This window comes from Bombina bombina, chromosome 2 (assembly GCF_027579735.1).
Source record: "Bombina bombina isolate aBomBom1 chromosome 2, aBomBom1.pri, whole genome shotgun sequence".
Classification (NCBI taxonomy): domain Eukaryota; kingdom Metazoa; phylum Chordata; class Amphibia; order Anura; family Bombinatoridae; genus Bombina; species Bombina bombina.
This window is the reverse complement of record NC_069500.1, coordinates 100,076,893-100,101,815: the sequence shown is the minus strand read 5'-3', so window position 1 is coordinate 100,101,815 and position 24,923 is coordinate 100,076,893. Positions and strand designations below refer to the sequence as shown.

The window sequence follows — 24,923 nt, the reverse complement described above, 5'->3', positions numbered from 1 at the left end:
GTTTTGCAAGAATTGTATCCATTTGCAAGATAACTAGATGGCAGCACTATTTCCTGCCATATAGTGCTCCAGATGCTCTTAAACACAGAATATCATGGGAACAAAGCAAATTTGATAATAGAACTAAACTGAAAACTCTTTCATATGGTAAGCTCGTAGTTGCCAACAGTCCCTAATTTCCAGGGACAGTCCCTGAATTGTGTTGTATGTCCCTGGATTTTTTTTGTTCCTGGAAATGTCTTCTCCAGGAGATTTGGAGGGCTGCAGCTGAGCTGGGGCATTTGTGACTCAATGTTATGCACCTTCTCTAAGAAAAGAAAAACACTTACAGCTCCTCTACACTAACTAAAGAGCTGTGCTGATTTGTTGTAAAAAAAAAGGGGGGGGGGTTACCTTGCTACGATCTACTATTGTAGATAATTTATTGTTTGCATCTTTGCATTATTTAGTCTGACAGTAATCTTCATTATTTATATGAAATTTGCTGTCAGACTAAATAATACAAAATCCATTTGCCCCCAACAACTCACACAGTCCAGTGCTTTGCATAATCACACAGTATGATCAGCTGAACTGAGTGTTGTCTTCCTAATTTTGATGCTGAGTTGTAACAATAACCATATGCCCAGGATGTGTTCCAGAGACTGGTATTGTCAATATTATAGGGTAGGTGTAGGAGCTTGGTGCTGTAATCTGTATAATAAGATAGGAATAAGCTTTAATTATACTATTACTATCAAATGTGTGTCTTTTGATCACAGAAATGACTGGACGGAGCAGTTGAACAGTAGGTCGTCAATACTTCGGTAACCCGGTTGCTTGATCTGCTGTAGAGTGTCCCTGGAATTGTTTTTGAAATGTTGGCAACTATGTAAGCTCTGTCTGAATCACAATACAAAATGTTTGGGTTTCATGTCCCTTTGATTCAAAAATAGCATTTTATTTTTACAGCACCAAGCCATTTTAACTTTATGCTTCTAACATACATTATTAAAACTAACAAGACATTTAGCCGGTAGCAGCACGTGTTATGATTTTGCTAGCTATTTTGTAATACTTACGTGCACTGTGATTTCATCCCTGAATGTGTAGAGTCTGTAGGAATATATATTGGGGCAGATTTCATATTTTTCTCCAAATCTGCACACCCTTTACAGTTTCAATATTAATACCTAGAAAAAACGTACATGTGGAACACTTTCAGGTTATTTGTTTGATTAGATGCAGATAATAAACCTAGTAACATTCATAGGTGCATATTATTAACACACTCTATTGCAGATAATTTCACATTTTTATATAAAATCTGTAACGCAGTAATTAAAAAAAGTATTTCATACAACATTTTTACTATGAAAAATCTTGTAATAGGATTTGGTAAACCGATAAGGCCAATTATTTGATTCATTATATATACACATTAAAGGGACACTCAAGTCAAAAGTAGATTTTCATTATTAATTTCATGCCGTTTTAAACAAGTTTCCAATTTCCTTCCATTAACAAAACATGCATAGACTTTTTATATTTACACTTTTTGAGTCACCAGCTCCTACTGAGCATGTGCAAGACTTTACAGAATACACATATATATGCATTTGTGATTGGCTGATGGCTGTCACATGATGCAGAAGGAGTGGAAATAGACATACATTTAAAATGTGTCAGAAAAGTGCTATTGCATTGTCTTTTCATCATGCATTTGTTGACTATGCAAATCTACTGCATTTACTGGTCCTTTAACAAAATCACAGTACCTATACATAGATATTTATTAAGCATTACATATGTTTTTTACAGGGGCTACATAGAACATAGAGGTTATCCCAGTAAGCTTCTCAACACAAGCCTCGGCTCGAAGTAGCTGTGTACTGCAACTCATATGCAAAAACTTTCCCCAATATTTCTTCCACGCTTGGAGTGCCTGTACAGCGGCAGATCAATCCGCAAATTGTTCCAGGACATAGAAAAAGGTACGGTGTTCTAATAGATCAGCCAATTCCTCAGATTAGACGCCGTTCATAGCCATAGAACAAGCTATTATGCTATTGTTCGTTCCCAGGTTGAGTGCGTCTCTCTTTTTATTTATGCAAATTATGACTCTTAGGGAAGTCTCCCTTAGCGTGATGCGGGAATCCAGACGTGAACCCGTTGCTTAGTGTGCCTAGAGGGATATGGCTGCACCTCACTGACGAGGCCCACAATAGGCCGTAACGTATGTCTGGGGTTTTGTCGTTTCTCTCGTTCAGAGAGGGATTGCCTGGTATTTTGGGGCTGGACTGTACTGTGAAGTCAGGATCAGACTGATATGCTTCAGGAACGTTCTTCTCTGTGAAAGGCACATGTTGAGCAAAAAGAGGCTGCTTCTTGGGTGGTAACTAGCCATAGAACAAGCTATTATGCTATTGTTCGTTCCCAGGTTGAGCGCTTCTCTCTTTTTATTTAGACGCCGTCCGCGTCTGCTTAGTAACCTTTTTTTTTTTTTTTTAAATGTCTGAGTAAATTCAATTTTTAATATATTACACCTAGCAGTGCTGGTGTTCTGGTAGATCAGCCAACTCCTCAGATTAGGCAATTACGTCACTTCCGGAGATGTGAAATCAGTTGCCTGACCACAGATTCCCTCACTACGCATGCGCTCCACTGCGTCACCACATTCTCCAGCGCATCACCACATTCCAATTGCCGCAAGTCTATCAGATCATTCAAGTCTGACTAAAAATGTACCCACTGCACATGCGCTCCACCAGGTTGCTAACCAGACATATATATGATGCACTGCAATCCCCCCATCTTCACTAAAAAAAATTTGCCTCCGTCTGGGGGGTTAAAGGGGGGCACCCAACTGATTGTCTGGCATCCACCCCAAGTGAACCTTGGGGAATGAGGGCCCCCTTGAACCCCCCCAGGTGTAGGCTAATAAGATAGTGAAGATGGGGGAATTACAGTGCATCGTATATATGTTTGATGCAGTGACTCGATGAAGCACATGCGCAGTGAGTGAATTTGCAGTCAGACAGCTGATTCCATGTCACCGGAAGTGACGTAAATGCCTAATCTGAGGAGTTGGCTTATCTGACAGCACTGCTAGGTGTAATATATTAAAAATTCCATTTACTCTTATATTTAAAAGACAGGTTACCAAGCAGACATGGATGGCTGACACATTTCGTGCCCCCTAGTGGAGCTTAGTCATAAACTATCCATCATTGGTTACAAATTCATTATATACACAAGCAGGAAGTATAACCCTTTAAACATAGTTTAAACAACATATAAAAACTGGGAATTACTTATTCAGAAATTGGGAAAAACATTTTTTAGTTTTTTTATTTAATTTGGCTTGCTCAATTATTGTATTAACTCCTTTATAGTCAACATTCAAGCATGATCTATCAAACATTATATATTATTTCATATTAGTAGTAAAAACTGAATGAATACCCAAGTGGTACAGATATTCCTGAATGAACAGGACAGTATATAATCTTTCATCACAATTATTTTAACATTTTTTTTAAATTTCTACAGCAGGAATTAAATATGGAATTCACAGTAAGAAATTATATTTGTGAGGTACTCCAATTCCTACTATCTCACAATTTCTTCATGTTTGATGAATAGTTCTATTTAGAAACATGTGGCACGGCAATGGGGGAAACATTTGCTCCTGCCTTTGCCAATGTATTTGTGGCACGGTGGGAGTTGGAGTACACCTATGTCCTGTTATCCCAGTAAGAACTGCACTCCTGAAGTTTGCTTATATTACATTATATTTATTAATTAGATTATAGATATCAATCTGTCAATAACACGCAGTACAAAAAGTAAAAAGCTAATTAGTTTTCTATATACCAGCAAATACAACATTCGCACTAACCCCAGGTCGTGATTACAGACGAAATTCGAAAGAAGGGACAAGCATCACTTACTGTAACATTGTTGGTCTCCATGGTGACCGAACGCTCCACTCACTATCACCCTGGTAACGGAGGCTGTACATCCGTTTAAAATTAGGCGGTCTTTCCGCCATGTTTGTTAAGGGAATCTGTAAGAAGCGTCGTCTAGCTGGTAGTCATTTTATAGAAGCTGGGTGATTGCAGTTTGTCTTGTAATCAATTTGCTCCGTTCTTACTGTGATTCTCAAAGCCTAACTAAATGTGTAAACAATAGCAATACGTTATTGTAACCTTCAGACTTTGCACAAATAAGGTTTCTCAAAACAATTACATATATTTATGCTCACTGGCTCTAAACGTTTATTTATTTGTAACAAAAAGTTTATATATTTCATTTGTTAAAAAGGTGTTTGATACTAATTGGTTTTATGTACAAATACGTTTTTAACAATGCAATAAGGGGTTAATTTTACTAGCTTTAATATCAGGTGTGGGAAAAATGGTATGAATTAGCGAGGATAACACCCTAACAACTATATGTATGAAACGTTTTTATGTTACTAAAATGTATAGAAATGTATTGATACTTGTCATTTGTAAGTCATGTCAGTTCCTCTGTTCTAATTCTGCTTCCATATAGAAGACTTTACATTTCCCCAACATGAACACTGCAGAGCTGCTGACAAGAGATGAGTGTGACACTGTCTCAGTTTACTGGGCGAGCCATGCAGATTGCAAAAATTAGTGTTTCTCAAACTTTTTTTTTAATAAGTGAGTATCCCTACAAACATACACCTGTTTGCTGTGTACCCCCCCAAATGCAACATAAATGGTATTGATTTCACATGTAATTATAATTTAATCTATCAGATCTATTAAAGGGCCATTGAACTGCTGGGTACATCTATAATAGAATGGTTACTAGTTACTATGTTATTGGTTTTTCCTCCTGTGCCATCAGCTCGCTCTTCAAAACCATTAACTATTTTGAAGGGACAGGAAATGTAGGAATTAATGTCACATAATTCTGCTAATAAGGGCCGATGATCTAAAGGTCTCTGGGCTTGCGAGAATATTAAAGAAAGCTCGCCAGTCCTATTTCCCTGGTGCTGGAATGATCTAAAGCCACTTTTTACCCTGAAAACAGGGTGTCTCGCTAAGGGGCGTATACTGCATTTTTGTATAAAAAGTGCACAATAAAATGTGTATTTTAAACATAGAACAAAAAAAGAAGGCAGTCCCGCTGGGTAGCTATGATTACGGCTCAGCTTTGAAACATGTAAGCCGTTTGGTGCTACGCTCTCCAAATTTTGTTTTGCACTGCCTTGGACCCTACCTGGCTGTCATTTTAACTTTTCTTTAATAAACCAAAGTTTTATTATACCCAGCGGGAGTGCCTTCTTCTTTTGTTCACTGAACTTCACCAGCATTAATCCTGCTTTCCTCAGTGATTTTGAAAGCCCTGGGCGAAGCAAACCCTCACCTCTCCCATTCCGTTACGTCACGTCTGACATCATCTCCATGGAGCCAAGCGCCGCTGGCCGAAATCAAATAGAGGCACGACCTGGAGGCAGCAGTGGATGCTTGCTGAGCAATCTCTCAGCCCGTAAGGGTTACGGACTCTCCGGATGTTGAGGAGACCTCTGACGGCAGACTCAGGCAGTGAAAACCAGGGAGTACACAGTGATTTCTGGCTCAATCTGATGCTGTTCTACACGCTGTTTGAAGGGGTGAGTTTTATTCCTGAAACCCGGACACTGGAACAGTGAGCAGTTTTTCTTATAACTTCACACTTAAGGGATTTACTACATTGACTTAATTTTTTAAACATAGAAAACAAATAATTGAACCATTCAAACAAAAATACTCAGGGAAAAACTGTATTGTTAAGGTGCAACAAAAATCGTATTTTATCAAAAAACATAAAATTTGTATGTAAATTACACATGAATACATCTCATTAATTATGCACAGTGTAAATCGTAATTTAGTTCAATGGCACAATTTGGTATGCTGTAATTAGACAGCAAACTCATAAAAAAAAAAAAAAAAAGCAGAGCAGAAGAGCACAGCAGTGAAGATAAGGTGAGTATACTTTTGGGTGTTAAAGGGACATTCCAGTGAAAATTTAAATGCACATAGATTTATTACATCTTTGAATAGAAACATATTTGCAATATACATGTATTGGCAAAAATGCTTCTAGTAAAAGTTATCACTGTTTTAGTGTTAACATTTTTCTCTGCACGTGCATGTGAAGCATAGCTACATATACTCAGTGCATCAGCATTTTGAATACTGCAGCTGCTCAGAGTGCTAGTGGGTCATTACCAGATGGCACAAGCACCTTAGGCTTTCTGAGCAAGTGCTGTGTTTAAAATGCTGGTGCACTGCATATTTAAATACACTTTTGAAACAGTGTATTTAAAGCATTTGTGCTAATATACTGTATGTATGTTACAAAAATGCTTCTTTTCAATACTGAAATGTATCCATGTGGACTTTAAAGGGACACTGAACCCAATTTTTTTTTCGTGATTCAGATAGAGCATGCAATTTTAAGCAACTTTATAATTTACTCCTATTATCAAATTCTCTTCATTCTCTTTGTATCTTTATTTGAAATGCAAGAATGTAAGTTTAGATTCCGGACCATTTTTGGTGAACACACTGTGTTGTTCTTGCTGATTGGTGGATTAAATTCACCCACCAATAAACAAGTGCTTTCCGTGGTCTGAACCAAAAAAAATTCTTAGATGCCTTCTTTTTCAAATAAAGAAAGCAAGAGAACGAAGAAAAATTGACAATAGTAGTAAATTAGAAAGTTGCTTAAATTTGCATGCTCTATCTGAATCACGAAAGAAAAAAATTTGGGTTCAGTGTCCCTTTAATTTTGTCTAGAATGTCCATTTAAATCATTATTATTATTTGTTTCACAGGTTCTGCACATAGTGCAGAATTCTATAAAATTATTTCCTACTTTCTTTCCGATGGCATGGAGAGTCCAGGAAAGAAAATAATTTATCAGGTAAGCATACATTTTGTTTTTTCTCTCCCTTTGACACCTTTAAGGACCTTTTATAGAAAAAAACATTACATAGTCTAATTCCTTAGATGTAGATTTAGTTTTAAGTCTAGTGACGTTATAATGGTATGTGTTTTATACCCACAACAAATATATATATATATATATATATATAATTTGTTGGACTACTTGCAAACCATAGACCATAGTTATTGTAAAAACTTTAAAATGCCTCCAACAAATTTGTATAGCTAAATACACTGTTCCATGCTCGAATGCTGCATTTGTCTTCTAATAGTTATAGCACAACCTGCAAGTACCTGATTTTAAGAGTAAATTAACATGGAACTACATAAAGGACATTAACTACCTCCTGCTTTTTAGTAAAAATTGTGCTTTGACCTAAAAAGAAAGGCTAAATAGCAAAATATGTAATCTAGGTTTTCAACCTGCATTAAAGGGTCAGTAAACTCAGAGGAAGTAAAAGCTAACGCTAACTTCCTCTATATCCTTACAATATAACCGCATTGTTAAATTTGACAAAAACAAAATTATAACATGTTTTATTAAATCATAAGTTTTGCAGCCTAACCGTTACTCTATGTCCGTTCTCCAACCCCTCCACGGCATCTCCAATGTGGGAGGTATAGACCGACTCTGTACTTCCCACATGCAAATGATGTGACGCACATTTATCCTCCCACTAAAGCTCGTTCACGCTCCTGTGTATACCATATTTTTTTTTACAGATAATGCTACTGCGCATGCGTCTAGGTCGCATATGTACATCGTAAATAGATAATATATATATTCCGCCCTTAGCGAAGGTAAATCACTACCGGTTTTACATTGATTAATTTTCGGTGCATTTTATTTAAAACAAAATTAATTATCTTGTATTTACATTAATTAATTATTTTCATTTCATTATTTAAACATCTTGGAAGTATCGAACGCTTGAAGTGAACATATGATTTTGGGCATGCGCAGAACTCTGAATAGCGGAAACCAGAAGCAGACGATGTCATTGTGCGCGCGTTCGCATAGCAGGTACATAGCGCAACCGATATCAAGACTATACGATGAATGGTAATTCTTCAAATATAGTGAAAAAAAGCGGCGGTCATGGAGGCGGACAGTGAATACACAAGTGGTACAAGTTTGACTATAAAATAGATTAGAAAAAAACTGTTATTTTAAATTTTGATGAATGAAACGTTGGTTAAATACATGTTGCACATGTAGTTTTGTTGGTTGAAATTCGGAGTATACTGTCCCAAAACACAAATTTTACACAAAAGTTTACATGTATACCACATGGTGGCAGTATTTACACTCTGGCCAAAAATTTGTAAGGCCACATTTTCCATGGTATGAATATTGTAAGTTGGTACTTTTTTTATTTTTAATTATGTTTTTATTGAGGTTATAGAATTTATAAACAAAAGCAAGGTTACAATACAGTTATGGACATGAGCATATGTCTACACATCAGTAGGATTGTCAATAAAGTACATCATATATACCAAGATTTTAACCTGTTTGAGTGTGAAAAGCATAATAGTGAAGAATATCAACAATACACCTCTAGAACATTATAGCATAAAAATGGACATAATATTTTTAAACATAGGCACATCTAGTTGGAAGTAATAATCCTATATAATCAACGTCCAACCTCTTATATTTATAAAGGGCTATTTCCCATTTTAATAGGTGGTCACTCTTGGACCGGGAACATTAAAAACATGAATACTTGGGAATAGTGTTATCTAGATCAAGGGGGTAGGCGATATATATGTTCAGAAGCATGTTATAAAATTATTTTTGTGGTATCAGGTGGCTTAAAAATGATAAAGTCAAGTGGTATGTGTCTTATAGATTGTTCTGGCAGTGTCGCATAGTAAAGTTGAAGTGCCTCTTATGCCCAAACTAAAAAGTAGAGCTTATTTCTTAACTACATATTGCTTTGGTATCTGGAATGGGGTATCAGTTGGGTCTACTACTATGCGGGTCCACTATAGACTAACTGAACACCTGGAAAGGGAGGAGTCCCTTTGGTTGTTTCAAAAATAGAACATATATGGTAATGTTTAGGGGGAGTAGGTCATAGGATAGATTTTCCCGTGTTTAACAGGTAAACTATAGGGGGAAGGCGGAGCTAGCATTGAAAACGAATTGGAATGTTTAGGAGGATAGGAGTGATTAAATAAGTTGTACTTATTACATTTATTAAACAAGTTTATTTTGTGACATAATGAATGTTATTAAAGCATCATTTAAATACTATGGATACATATATTCATGATTTTTTTGAGTAATATTCAAAGAGTCAAAATATGGAAACAAATCAACATTAGCTACTGGGAAATATAAAAAAAAATCTATATAAATATATTAAGTGTGTGAAAATGATGAAGACAACCTTTTATGTACTTACAGATTTATGCTGAAGCATGTGACAAACATCCCTTTTACTGGCCTTGAGCATTATGTTTTTGTGTTAGTTGCTATCAATACGAGCCAACTATTAGCCAGTGTTAGTGCTGGGGGCGCTATTCAGCTACATTCATAACCATGAAACCCCTAAAGTTTCAAAATGTAGTTGATCAGAGCCAACTGTTTCTCATGAGGCGCTGCAGCAGAATAATTTTTTTCTTTAAGGGCTAGTGAACACATTTTTATCAAAGACTAGTGAGATTAACATACATAATCAGAACTCCCAATTCTCCTGCATTGTGTGTGATTGTCATAAGCCACACCACCAACCATCCCAGACTCTGCAGCAGCATGCCATGACTCCGCCCCTGCTCCACTATGACTCCATGCACAAGACTCTCAAACTCAATCCTTAGCCTCTTGGTCCCGTATACTCTGCAGAAAATGCTGAGGTCTGATATTGATAAGCAGCATCTGTTAATTTGTGAAATAAATATAAAAAATAAATAAAAATTCCCCCATTTATTTATAAATTCAATACTTAAAGGGAAGGTAAAAGTAAAAAAAAAAAGTGTTAAATATGAATGTGCAATTCTTCTTGTTTATGTTCTCTTGCCACATGGCTAGCACAGCGAGCAAACTTGCAACATGGCATAGGACAGCGTAATCATGGCGTTTTATTTTTGTTCATGACGTAAATCTTTTTAAAAAATACATAGATGGTTAAATTTTCTTTACATTTCTTCACCTACGTATTGTAGCATGTACCATAATACTGCTTGCAAGATCAATATTAACCATCCACGTAACAGCAGAGCAAAAATGCAAGCGGTATAGACGGTCGATATATTGCACTCCAACGGTGATAATGCTACATACCACTTATATTCATGTAATCTAGGCCAAAAGTTGTTATATCCTCACGCACTGAACTTTTTCAAACATGAGGGAAAAAAAACTGTAAAAGGGACAATAAACCCTTTCTAATTACAAGATATTTCATAATAACGTATTGTCCAAGTCTAAACATTTTAAAACAAATTAACATCTTGTTTAAAGCAATTTCAATAATCAAACTCCCCCCACCATTTGACTTATTTGGAGGAGCCCATCCAGGCTTGAGCCATGGTAATAATGTTAGTGTAACGTGCATTGCTTTACAGTTGTTATCAGTTAACACCAATTAGGGAAAGATATGTAGCACGGTTAACCTTGAGAAGTTAGGGTGCATTTCAAGTGCTATGCATTAGAAAGACCACATTTTTCAAAGCTAAATTACCCGAAAAGGGTCACAATAAATAATGAAAGCACATAGCAAAGTTGTTTTACTATACATAACTAAAGATTTTATATTAAAGAGGCACTAAATACAGTAAAGTGCATAATAAAAAGCAATTGCATTTATTCTGAATTTTAAATGAGCAGTAGATAGTTTCTTACAAACTTCTAAATTTACTTCAGTTTGCCCACCCTGTACCATGTGACAGCCTTCTGCCAATCAAAGACTCATATACATATGCACTGTGAACTTTTGCACATGCTCAGTAGTAGCTTGTGCCTCAGACAATGTACACAAGAAATTGTGTGCATGTTGGATAATGGAAGTAAATTGGAAAGTCTATTAAAACTGCATGCTCTATCTGAATCATGATAGTTTAATTTTGACTTTAGTGTCCCTTTAAAACTTCAAGGTGTTTACAAGAAATATGAGAGATTTACTTCCCCCACAGAGGGTATAATTGCAGGTAGGGGACCTGAAGAAAAAGCATGAGGAACCCACCAGGTTGTATTTTAGCACACCTACTTATTACAGTCTTGCTGAGCAATATGTGCTTGCTCAGTTTCTGTATATCTTGGCTTGCCATACTCTATATTAACTTGATTGCTTTGGCATATTGCCCAACATTTCCAGGAGGCTTTCCAGGACAAGGAGCGGGGGGGATCACTTGTGGGTGGTGGCCACGAGTGAAGGTGGAGCAGTGGTTTGTACGATAGACAGGATTGGCTGTGCTGTGGGCGGAGTCAGGAGAGGCAGTGAGCGTAGCCAGGACAGTACTTGGTTTCACTTTGGAAGCCACTAGATTTGCCCTGAAGGAGAAGCTGCTGAAGGGACAGAATGGCAGAGCTCCTAAACTGTGACAATCCCGCAATATGTGAGACTGTTGGGTACTGTGGTTCCTCCTTGGTACCTTCACAAATAGACTTCTCAAGTGTTGTTGTAAAGGTGGTAGTAACAGCAGTGGTTTTAGGGTAGTAAAGGAAGTGCTGTGCACCTGTATTCATTACTGTAGCACCAGAAAATTCAAAAGTGACAGATGCCCTGAATTTTCAAGGTTTTGCTTTACATATCCTGTTCTCTACACAGAACAAAGAGCAAATTAAAGGAGGGAAAAAGGGGACTTAAAAAAAATAAAACTAGGAAACAATAGTAGAATATGATGCCCTCCACAAGTGCCCCTGAACCCTTCACATTTAGCTTTGGGGGGTCAACATTTTGGATCTGAAAATGAATGGCTTTAGACCTCCCCTACTTACAGACCAACTTGGAATAATAGGAGCATCTGTTGCTTTTTTAAAATGTATTTTTAATTGTGTTCATATAACAAAAGGGAAAAATATGAACTTAAAGGGACAGTAAACATGTTGAGATTGTTGTATGAAATGATTATGCATAGTAAGACACTTTGCCATATAATTTTTTTTCATTATTTTCTCCCCCTTTCCTGTAATTTAAAGGGACAGTCAAAGCAAAATTAAACTTTCACGATTCAGATAGGGCATGCAATTTTAAACAACTTTCCAATTTACTTTTATCTTCAAATTTGCTTTGTGTTCTTGGTATTCTTTTTTTGCAAGTGAAATTTAGCTAGGCTCAAACTGATTTCTAAGCCGTTGAAGGCCGCCTCTTATATCAATAAATTGTGACCGTTTTTTTACAGTTAGACAGCGCTAGTTCATGTGTGCCATATAGATAACACTGTGCTTACTCCTGTGGAGTTATTTAGCACTGATTGGCTAAATTGCAAATCTATCAAAAGAACTGAAATAAGGTGGCAGTCTGCAGAGGGATTAGATACAAGGTAATCACAGAGGTAAAAAAGTGCATTAATATTACAGTGTTATAGCTATACAAAACTGGGGAATGGGTAATAACTTAAATTATGCTTACCTGATAATTTTCTTTTCTTCAGATGAAAAGAGTCTACAGCTGCATTCATTACTTTTGGGAATTTAGAACCTGGCCACCAGGAGGAGGCAAAGACACCCCAGCCAAAGGCTTAAATACTCCTCCCACTTCTGCCGAGGATCAAGGAACAGTAGAAGAAATATCAGGGTGAAAAATGTGCCAGAAGAACAAAAATAACAGACGCCCCACAGGAAAAATACGGGCGGGGAGCTATGGACTCTTTCCATCTAAAGAAAAGAAAATTATCAGGTAAGCATAATTTAAGTTTTTCTTCATAATTGGAAAGAGTCCACATTCATTACTTTTGGGAAAACAATACCCAAGCTATAGAGGACACTGAATGCAAAAAACGGGAGGGTACAAGAGGCGGCCCATTCTGAGGGCACCAGGCCTGAAAACCCCTACCCAACAAAATCGTGCTTTTTCCGAAGCCGAGAACAACTTTGACAAAAGGAAAAGGCCCAAGGACACTGACTCGCAGATAGTCCACAGCCTTGCTAGAGACCGCAGGAACTAGACTCAAGTCAACAGCCTCCAAGAGACACCATTGCCCAGCAGTTGGTTTCCAAACAACCCACCCCTTACTACAGAAAGGGAACAAACTACCGTATTCTTCCACAAAGAAGAAAAGGCACGGAGAAAACATGATTGTACTTGTAAAGCGCGGCTAATCCCCCTTAAGGGACTCAACGCGCTGCTCATTTTATCAACCTTGAAAGGAGGAAAGGCTGAGTAGACCTCGCCGGGATCGAACTTGCAACCCTCGGTTTGCTACAGTGCAGAGTAGCCACAGTGCATAAGTATGCTAAACTAGCTGTCCAGCTAGCATAAGGAACTCCAGAAAAAAAACCTAAAAAGGGCACAAACACAGAGCAAAAAAACAGAGAAACCAGGTCAGGCTAACAGAGACCCAACCAGTCTCATAGAAACAAGCGGAGGCAACACCCAGACCCCATAAATACAGAAACCACTGGATAAGGCCGGGAGTTTGAAAACAGAGAGATGATCTTCCCCTAACACAGTGCAACTGCACTCAAGAAAGCAACTAAAGACGAAGGTCCCCAAGATAGCTCAAAATACCAAAATATTCAGAAACGAAACCTCGTGCAGCAAGCTCAGATAGGTCTACCGAACAACATCTGAAGCATGCTGCAGTCATCTAAAAAAAAAAAAACTTAAATCCTTGCAGGGCAAGTAGAAAGCAGCTGAAGATAGGATCCTTCAAATTGCTAATTATCCACTAACCAGCGGATAACGTCGCAGGCTATCTAAGAGCCGCCAGTCCTTCCCATAAATCTTGATGGAGAAAGGAGAAACCTCAAAGAGGCTTACCGTACCTCGAATGCTCCGAGGTCTCAGATCTGCTGGAGACCTGCTCCAACACCGGACCAGCCCAAGCGACAGACATGTCTGATAGACAGGGGGGACAGAAAGACCCCAACCACAAGCCCCCAGGGAATGGAAAGAAAAAGGGGGGACTTACCCACCCCAACAGAGCTCGGGTACCAATCCAATCCGCTCCTCCAAAATAAGGTACTCCCAAGGAGAACCCCCTAGGACCTGGAACAGAAAAAAGTGCAATAGATTCGTAAGAAGACCTGTCACAACTCTCCAAGACAGTCTCTACGTAGGTGGAACAGAGCCCACAGAGCAGCAGATGCTGCCCCTTACAGAAATAAGCCACCTGATCCAACCTCCTACACACAGGGCAGGACAATGATCCTCCAGAGAGAGGAAACCCCAACTCATAAAGAAGACAAACTATCCCCTCAAAAGGGAAGGGCACAGATTAGAACAGCGTACATGTCCACAAGACATGAAGCCATAATATGATCAAAACACGGAACAAATGCAAAAATGATCCAGACACCACTGTTGACCCAACAGAGAAAAAAACTCTCCATGAAAAGGAGTACACTCCGCCCGAAGGACAAGTCAGGCCTTAAAGTTTATAACCAGTCCCCGAAGGTGGATGTGAACTCTGGCCTTCCTGCTTGCAAGCCCAATGAGCTAGCTTCTATGTCGCAACATAGGGTCCCTGAAAAAACTGGGTCGTCCTGAACCAGTCCACAGGATCATAAGTCTCCAAACATCCAAGAAGGATCCAAGACAAGAACCCAGGACCCAGAATTGTCCTAGAACGAATGCCACCCCCAGGGAACACAATATACCCTATCTGAAGCAATCAGACCTCACAGACGATGATAACCGGGGAACCCGGAAAATGGGTACAGAACTCACTCATAATTCCCAGCCCAAAGGTAAGAGAACACCCTTGGCCGGAGGTCAACCCCCCCCAACAAGGTGCTAGGCCGGGACAAAGTCACGCAATTTCTCTAGAGCCCAAAGGCCTCAAGGGCAACAAAAGGTAAATGAGAACGAGAACAGAGTCACCCGAAAGAGAGAGTAGAAAGGAAAGGCTAGTCTCCATAATCCTTTCAGATTAACGTTCTAGAGGACCACACCCAAGGGAGAAGAATGCAAAGCATCCCAAACCCAGGCAGCCGAAGGAAGACAGAGCCTCACTGCCTTCACTTCCTAATTAAGTGGCCAAAGCCGCCAGAAAAACCGGATGAAGTCCAGAATGTCTCGACCCAAAGGAAGAGAACCTCTAAAAGGAACAAGTCCTAAAAGGACACTTCCAAAGAGACCATGAAAGGCAAAATCGTATGAAGGACCTAAATCCTCCAAGCCTCCAACCCACAACGGGAAGGAACACTCTAGTTCCCTGAAAAATCAGAAATGACTGAGCATGTCGCCACGGATCTCAACGGAGTCCCGACCCACTAGTTTGAAAGGCGAATGAGGACTGAACCAATCCTCCATGCCCCTAAGAAACCACGGACCCTCAAGTCCTCTCAGGATGCTAGTTGAAGCTTGTAAAATAAAACAAGAAACAACAAAAATCATATTGTGATCACTAGGCGCCCTCACCGTACCAACCGGACATAAAAAGGTACCAAGTGTCTGAATTAGGGCTCAAAGACAGAAGGATTTGTACCCAGTCAGGACCAGCCTGAAACCAAGGGCCCCAGCACTGTCAAGGCCACATAGAGTCTCCCCCGAGATGGAGGGATAAAGAACAGTCAGACAGACTTTTGTAAACAGTGCGACCACAAAATCACGAGTATCAATTCCAGAGAAGAAAGTTCCTGAAGGAAACATCACACCACAACCTGAGCTTTAGACCAAATAAAAATCATCCTCACCAGATGAAAATAAAAGATAAGGCAACCTGTAGGTTATCGCCCAGTAAGGACCGACCCACAGGACCTGCCCAACGGGTCTGAGACTTCCAAGCTCAGAACTGGAAAAGGATACACAAATAGCAAAGACTATAAGAAGATGACTTCATCCCCTTATGTCTATGTATGCAAGCCAGTTGAAGAGTAAGAGTGAGAATCCCCAGACCCATTAAGAGTGGGATCCTTCAGCAATGCCAAAAACGTGCCTTAGTAGAACACAAAGGCGCGCCAGTCTATAATGAAAGGCTCAACATACCTCCGCCGGGAGAAAAGAAAACACCGGCCCCGAAGGTTGACCCCCTGAGGCCTCAGGGGCAGTCGCTCCCCCGGAGGGCTGAACTGGACCAGACGATCCCACGCCTGACGAGCCCCGGTTAAAGAAACACGGACAATATCATAAGCACACTCCTGGGAGGTGCAGATGCGCCAGTGCCAAAGATATGGCCATGTGGAACCGTGTCGTAACCTCCGGTGGGAACAGGCCGCACTCCCTAGAAGGATAAGTAGCGTTTGGGTTACATGCATGCGTAGTAAGAGTTGGTGGTAGGGAACTCGCCTCGTGAGAAATAGAATCCCCAGAGGCGGATGGCTCAGTGGGCACCCGATTCCCCGATCCCGAGAAGCAGAGCACTCTAAAACGGCATTCGGAACATACCTGATGGGCATGTATTACCCGGGCCAATTCATATTCTTCGCAAGAAGTAGAGTCTGAATCAGAGACATCCGTCTTCAAAAAATCAGAATCCTTCATAACTGGGAAACTGCCACCTCCAGAGAACCAAACACCAGCGGACCGGGATTTCTCCGTCACCACACGGTCAGGAAAGCGGAAATGGAGTCACAAGGTAAACCGTGCAGTCCGTGCAAAAGCGCGTCCGACCGTAAAGGGCGTGTCAGTAGACATAGGCCGTTATGTTCCAAAATAGCCATGAGCCGAAGCAACACTACACAGTAGCAGACAGAATCACATAACAAACATGATTATAAACCCCCCTGTTTAATAATCCCCCTCAGGAGATATTAACCCTTGATTTCTAGATACAAAAAGGAGCCTCACTGAGACCCTATGTTAAAGTTATCCCCGAAATGTTGTAGCCCCTCTCGGATAAACAGTTGTAATTACAAAACATCCATGATGAAAGTAAAATGAAAGATCTTACCAGAATCTACACCGTGGAACAGGAACACGGCCCTTTAAGTGTGACAGATAGTAGCGTCGCTTCTGCCATGGACTTGAGAGAAAAAAGCAGGCAGGGAAACTCGTCAATGCTGATTGCTTGTGGAGCTGTTAATATGAGTCGAGATGGTTTTGCAGAAAGACTCTCCCTGCATCTCTAGACTCTAACTTTCAACCATGCTCTCACTGAGAGGCTGACAGGACTACTTAAAACTCCAGTCCCATGCCGAAGAGTACTACCCTCCATAAGAGACTATCAAAAACTTCTAAAACTTCTCTACCAACCTCCTGGGACAAAAGGCAAAGAATGACTAGGGGATGAGGGAAGTGGGAGGAGTATTTAAGCCTTTGGCTGGGGTGTCTTTGCCTCCTCCTGGTGGCCAGGTTCTGAATTCCCAAAAGTAATGAATGCAGCTGTGGACCCTTTCCATTTATGAAGAAAAAAGGGATTATCTATCTTTTTAAACAATAAAATGTTTCAAGTAAACTGTCCCTTTAAGTCTGAAAATTAGGAATTTTATAGTCCTGAAAACTGAAAAACCACATGGTAGACTTCACAAACCTAACTTTGCCACATAATTTGCAGTTTATCTTATCTTTTCTGTTGAAAACAAACAATAGACATTTTGTTAACACAATGACAACAGTAAGCCCAGTTTTCTCTAAATTCATGTTTGGATTGGTGCCTTAAAAAAGAAGAAAATGGTGGATGTAATTTCATCATTGAAAAACAGCTGCAGCAAATTAAGTGTTAATCTGTTGTAATAATGTTCAGACTTTGCATATATCTTAATATATTATATCTTAATATATTGGAAGACTGCAGTCCCTACAGAAAGTGCAAAAAAAATAATCAAGAATAGCAAATACAAAACTCTAATCCTCAGTATAACAAGTGTTATAAATCTCTTTCATTAGTACAACCAGTGACTTGGTTTATATTATGGTAGGGGCTTTGCTTCACCATAGGAACTCCCAATGGATAATTCCTGAAATGGATATTTTATGGATTAATCTCATGTGTCTCCTCCAACCACCAGTTAAATTAAGCAGAAATTATAGCATATGCCATCTTGTCTAATGACAAAGACATTATACTTAGGAGGCTCATCTGTTCTTTACTGTGACCTGCATTGTCCTGGCACAGCTTTTCCAAAATAGCCATCCAGACATCAGATGGCATTTTTCAGATTCAGATATACTGCAGTGTTGCTTTTAAGAGTTCATTACCAGCTTGTGATCCCTTCTGGCTTAATTAAAGAGAAAGAAAAATCAATTGCTTAATTTTAGTCTTCCTTTACAGTGCACTGACTAACAGTATACTCAAAGATATCTATAGCATTTAGTTTTTTTACTGGTCTTATATAAAAATACTCATGCTATCCTTTATTGCAAATCGGATCTGTAGGTTGGAAGGATTCCAGAGCACACACTAAACATACATGTTTGTTATGTTTTATGAAGAACAATGGACGAGCATGGGGTGATTATGCGTCTGCGTTCCCTCCTGGAGCTTTGTTGTCTTTTACGGACAATGAGGTCAGCAAAGCCTTTCCAATAAATTATGTTGTGATTCAGACACAAAAGAGCCCCATCTGCTAAGCTCTATTCTACACTACTCAATGGATTTATGTGTTCAGCACTGCTAGATATGATTTCTAACTCCTTATGGAGACACTGAAGATAAAAGCCATGTCATCCTATTTCACTGCCCATTTAAAACTGATTTATGAAGCTGAACAGAGATTCCTTTGAGTTCCCATTTAAAGGTACATTTTAGTGTTTTTTACACAAAATCATTTTTACTGCATGCTTAGCCCCTTGTCCCGGTGCACTGCATTGCCACTCCAGATAAAGATACAGCTGGTGAGCCAATCAACGCAGTATATATCGGTATATCATTCTCCACAAAAATGTTGGCAGCCAGCTGAGGTCAGTGTAAGTCTCTGCAATATTATAACATTTTCTATTATTTATAAATGTTACGTAAGCTAACCAAAGTACAAATTAATTGCATAATTTAACATAAATTGAGGTAAATGTGGAGTTTAGCGTCCCAAATTATGTGACCATGTAATAAGGGAAAGAGAAGGGAACCCTGCCGTGGGGGCAAATTATGTAACCATGTTATAAGGGAAGGAGAAGGAAATCCTGCCGTGGGGGCAAATTATGTAACCATGTTATAAGGGGAGGAGAAGGAAATCCTGCAGTGGGGGCAAATTATGTAACCATGTTATAAGGGAAGGAGAAGGGAATCCCGCTGTGGGGGCAAATTATGTAACCATGTTATAAGGCAAGGAGAAGGAAATCCTGTCGTGGGGGCAAATTATGTAACCATGTTATAAGGGGAGGAGAAGGAAATCCTGTTGTGGGGGCAAATTATGTAACCATGTTATAAGGGAAGGAGAAGGAAATCCTGCCGTGGGGGCAAATTATGTAACCATGTTATAAGGGGAGGAGAAGGAAATCCTGCAGTGGGGGCAAATTATGTAACCATGTTATAAGGCAAGGAGAAGGAAATCCTGTCGTGGGGGCAAATTATGTAACCATGTTATAAGGCAAGGAGAAGGAAATCCTGTCGTGGGGGCAAATTATGTAACCATGTTATAAGGGGAGGAGAAGGAAATCCTGTCGTGGGGGCAAATTATGTAACCATGTTATAAGGGGAGGAGAAGGAAATCCTGTCGTGGGGGCAAATTATGTAACCATGTTATAAGGGGAGGAGAAGGAAATCCTGTCGTGGGGGCAAATTATGTAACCATGTTATAAGGGGAGGAGAAGGAAATCCTGTCGTAGGGGCAAATTATGTAACCATGTTAAAAGGTGAGGAGAAGGAAATCCTGTCGTGGGGGCAAATTATGTAACCATGTTATAAGGGGAGGAGAAGGGAATCCTGCAATGGGGGAAAATGTAACCATGTTATAAGGGGAGGAGAAGGGAATTCTGCCGTGGGGCAAATTATGTAACCAAGGGGTAAGGGAAGGTGAAGGGAATCCCTCCGTCGTGGGGGGGGGGGTGGCGTGAATAAGTTACCTGCCCCGGGCCTTGCAACTGCCTCTGGGAACCTATAAGTGGTCTCCGCCCCCCCCTTACGTTGTACCTTTCTGAAGTAATTCCCACATCCGGCCAATGAACTGGTAACCAGGTAAAGTAAATTTATGTAATTGCAATGGCAGGTAGACCAAAAGGATGAACACAACTAGTTTGTTTAAATAAAATATACCATGGTGAAATAAAATATAACATGGTTACATAATTTGGGATGTTAAACTCCACATTTACCCAAATTGATTAAATGATAAACAACAAACATTGAAGAAAAAAAAATATATTATTAGCTAATTGTAGCATAATATTGGTTTATATTTTAGCCAGGTGCTCAGTAAAATCAGCCAGCCCATTAAAAAGGGTTCTGGGGAGAACATGGGTATACTCTAATCACTGACCGAATCCTAATCTACTAAAGCTTTTCAAGGTTAGTAAAATAAAAAAGGTTTTATTAAATAAAACATTTTTAAACAAAGAGTTGTATTTCTTTTTAATCTAGAACACTCTTTTAGAAAAAAGAAACAATATAAATATAAAAAGAGATATCAGTTATGATAGCCTTTACTTTATGGGTTTCTATAACCAGTTACAATCTGCAAATGTTAAAGTTTTTTTTAAGAACCTTGGTAGAACTTTTTAAGTATTTTTAGCAAACACTTCTACAGCATAATGGGGGTTTGCTGCTGGTATGTTTACATTTTCTGTATATTAGAGGTCCGGGCATATTTCTCACATTACATTTTACCACGTTTGTTGTTTTTTTTTCTTATAGATGGAAAATACAAATATTAGAATTCAAAATGTTGTTGAAATTGATGGTATAATAAAATGTTTCACAAAACAAGCAACTGTAGTTTATAGCCAGCTAAAACAGATTGAATTACTGTTTGTTGTGCTCAGTTTACAGAAACCTACTGGAGCTGACTCTGAAACCTCTCATCTGTAACACATAAATTAAAATACATTTATTTGTATGGGCGTTCCCTTATATGCCTAATGTGATGAACTGCATACTTGTAAAGCATTTTTGTATATATATATATATATATATATATATATATATATATATATATATATATATATATATATATATATATATATATATATACACATACATATATATATATATAAAAAAGTCTGTGCATCTGGGTTTTTGACTTTTAGACAGCTCATAAAGCCTGTGCTGAGTATGTATCATGTCACAATATATGTGACATACAAATCACTGCCAGTTCACTGAGAATGTATGGTGTTTGAATGTGGGTGCACTGGGCATTGCAGCATATGTACATATACCCCTGAATTAGTAATAATGCTTACAAGAGGGATTTTTGCTAATACAAATATATTCCAAAAAAAAAATTATATTCAAATTAAAATAGTCAAGTACATTTGAGTTTTTGCTAGTATATCCCTTTAATTAGTAGCTCTTTTTTTTTTTTTTTTTTTTTTTAGATTGGTTCACACGTGCTAAAGAATGGAAATCCTTAAATTCCATGCAGTTATGTTTGACAAGAACTGATAATACACAGATATTTTAGTAAAGTTTACAAATATGCATGTGTGAATGTTGGAACAATTGCATTCAAATTGTTAACATATGTTCCCCTTAACATTCTGTTCAATTCTGTATGGATTCCTATAGAGCTACATTAAAGGGACATAGAACCTTTTTTTCTTGTTTCATGATTCAGATATAACATATAGTTTTAAATAACTTTCCAATTTACTTCTATTATCAAATGTTCTTTGTTTTCTTGTTATCCTTTGTTGAAAAACAGGAAGGTAAATTCAGGCGTGTGCACGTGGCTGAAGCACTATATGGCAGCAGTTTTGCAACAATGTGATACCTTAGCAAGAGCACTAATTGACAGCACTATTTCCTGTCAAGTAGTGCTCCACACATGTTAACGCTACCTATTTAGATATATCTTCAACAAAGAATAAGAAGAGAACAAAGCAAAATTGATAATAGAAGCAAATACAATTTTTTTTTATTATTGTATACTCTATCTGAATCAGGGTTTCATATCCCTTTAAAATCTTTGAAGATCAAGAACATTTGAATGATGATGTATGAATACTCAAAACTTTTTCTTCATCTGATGAAAGCTGAATGTTTTACACAAATTTGAAAGTTAATGATGCCAACATTAATTTTTAATTAGTGTGAAAAAACATGTCCCTATATCTATTTAAGTAGATTCTATGTGGAAGAGATAGTGCCCAATACCTGCTTTTACATAAACACATTAATAACCACCTTCTAATGCTGGCACAGGTTATTCCAGTTGAAAAACATAATTTATGTAAGAACTTACCTGATAAATTCATTTCTTTCATATTGGCAAGAGTCCATGAGCTAGTGACATATGGGATATACAATCCTACCAGGAGGGGCAAAGTTTCCCAAACCTCAAAATGCCTATAAATACACCCCTCACCACACCCACAATTCAGTTTAACGAATAGCCAAGTAGTGGGGTGAAAAAGAAAGGAGTAAAAAGCATCAACAAAGGAATCTGGAAATAATTGTGCTTTATACAAAAAAATCATAACCACCATAAAAAAAGGGTGGGTCTCATGGACTCTTGCCAATATGAAAGAAATTAATTTATCAGGCAAGTTCTTACATAAATTATGTTTTCTTTCATGTAATTGGCAAGAGTCCATGAGCTAGTGACGTATGGGATATCAAATACCCAAGATGTGGAACTCCACGCAAGAGTCACTAGAGAGGGAGGGATAAAAATAAACAACAGCCATATGCTGAAAAATTAATCCACAACCCAAAATATAAGTTATTCTCATAAAGAAAAGAAAAACGTAAAACATCAGCAGAAGAATCAAACTGAAACAGCTGCCTGAAGAATTTTTCTACCAAAAACTGCTTCTGAAGAAGCAAATACATCAAAATGGGAGAATTAAGTAAATGTATGTAAAGAAGACCAAGTTGCCGCTTGCAAATTTGATCAACTGAAGCTTCATTCTTAAAAGCACACAAAGTGGCGACTGATCTAGTAGAATGAGCTGTAATTCTCTGAGGCGGGGCCTAACCCGACTCCAATAAGCTTGAAGAATCAAAAGCTTTAACCAAGAAACCAAGGAAATAGAAGTCTTTCTGACCTTTCCTAGGACCAGAAAATATAACATATAGACTAGAAGTCTTCCTGAAATCTTTAGTAGCTTCATATAATATTTCAAAGCTCTCACCACATCCAAAGAATGTAAGGATCTTTCCAAAGAATTCTTAGGATTAGGACACAAGGAAGGGACAACAATTTCTCTACTAATGTTGTTAGAATTCACAACCTTAGGAAAAAATTGAAATGAAGTCCGCAAAACCGCCTTATCCTGATGAAAAATCAGAAAAGGAGATTCATAAGAAAGAGCAGATAGCTCAGAAACTCTTCTAGCAGAAGAGATGGCCAAGAGGAACAATACTTTCCAAGAAAGTAGTTAAATGTCCAAAGAATGCATAGGCTCAATATGGAGGAGCCTGTAAAGCCCTCCAAACCAAATTAAGACTCCAAGGAGGAGAGATTGATTTAATGACAGGCTTAAATACAAACTAAAGCCTGTACAAAACAGTGAATATCAGGAAGTTTAGCAATCTTTCTGTGAATAAAACAGAAAGAGCAGAGATTTGTCCCTTCAAGGAACTTGCAGATAAAACCTTATCCAAACCATCCTGAAGAAACTGTAAAATTCTTGCACTCTAAAAGAATGCCAAGAGAATTTATGAGAAGAACACCATGAAATGTAAGTCTTCCCAACTCGATAATAAATCTTTCAAGAGACAGATTTACGAGCTTGTAACATAGTATTAATCACTGAGTCAGAGAAACCTCTATGACTTAGCACTAAGCAATCAATTCCCATACCTTCAAATTTAATGATTTGAAAATCTGATGGAAAAACGGACCTTGAGATAGTAGGTCTGGCCTTAACGGAAGTGGCCAAGGTTGGCGGCTGGACATCCGAACAAGACCCGCATACCAAAACCTGTGAGGCCATGCTGGAGCCACCAGCAACACAAACGATTTTTCCATGATGATTCTGGAGATCACTCTTGGAAGAAGAACTAGAGGCGGGAAAATATAAGCAGGTTGATAACACCAAGGAAGTGTCAGCGCACCCACTGCTTCCGCCTGAAAATCCCTGAACCTGGACAGGCATCTGGGAAGTCTCTTGTTTAGATGAGAGGCCATCAGATCTATCTGTAGAAGACCCCATATCTGAACAATCTGAAAAAACATATCTGGATGGAGGAACCACTCCCCAGGATGTAAAGTCTGACGGCTGAGATAATCCGCCTCCCAATGTCTTTACCTGGGATATGCACCGCAGAAATTAGACAGGAGCTGGATTCCGCCCAAGCAAGTATTCGAGATACTTCTTCATAGCTTATGGACTGTGAGTCCCACCCTGCTTGTAGAGATCATAGTCCAGGTTAGCCGAACAAAGAAGCCCCTTGAACTAAATGCTTGTGATTTACCACCACGTCAGAGAGTGTCAAACATTGGGATTTAAGGAAATTAATTGTGATATCTTAGTATAATCCCTGCACTATGGATTCAGCAAACAAAGCTGGAGAGGTCTCATGTAAGAATGAGCAAAGGGAATTGCGTCCAATGCTACAGTCATGACAACCTAAATTTTCCATGCACATAACCACTGAAGGGAATGACTGAGACTGAAGGTGCCGACAGGCTGCAACCATTTTCAAACGTCTCTTGTCTGTTAGAGACAGAGTCATGGACACTGAATCTATCTGGAAACCTAAAAAAGGTGACCCTTGTCTGAGGAATCAAAGTTTTTTGGAAAATTGATCCTCCAACCAGGTTTCCGAAGAAACAACACTAGTTGATTAGTGTGAGATTCTGCAGAACGGAAGGACTGA

General features: G+C 38.7%; 1 protein-coding gene across 1 annotated transcript in view; it reads right to left on the bottom strand.

Annotated features, from left to right (window-relative positions):
• Window positions 1-11,646, bottom strand: part of TTC23L (tetratricopeptide repeat domain 23 like) — an 87,455-nt gene extending 75,809 nt beyond the window's left edge. The window contains exons 1-2 of the mRNA XM_053699668.1: window positions 11,420-11,646; window positions 9,634-9,837 (exon numbers count right to left, since the gene is read on the bottom strand). Of these exons, the coding sequence (XP_053555643.1) occupies window positions 9,634-9,837; window positions 11,420-11,646 (431 nt within the window). The remainder of the gene's footprint in view (window positions 1-9,633; window positions 9,838-11,419) is intronic.
• Window positions 11,647-24,923: the final 13,277 nt, after the last annotated feature.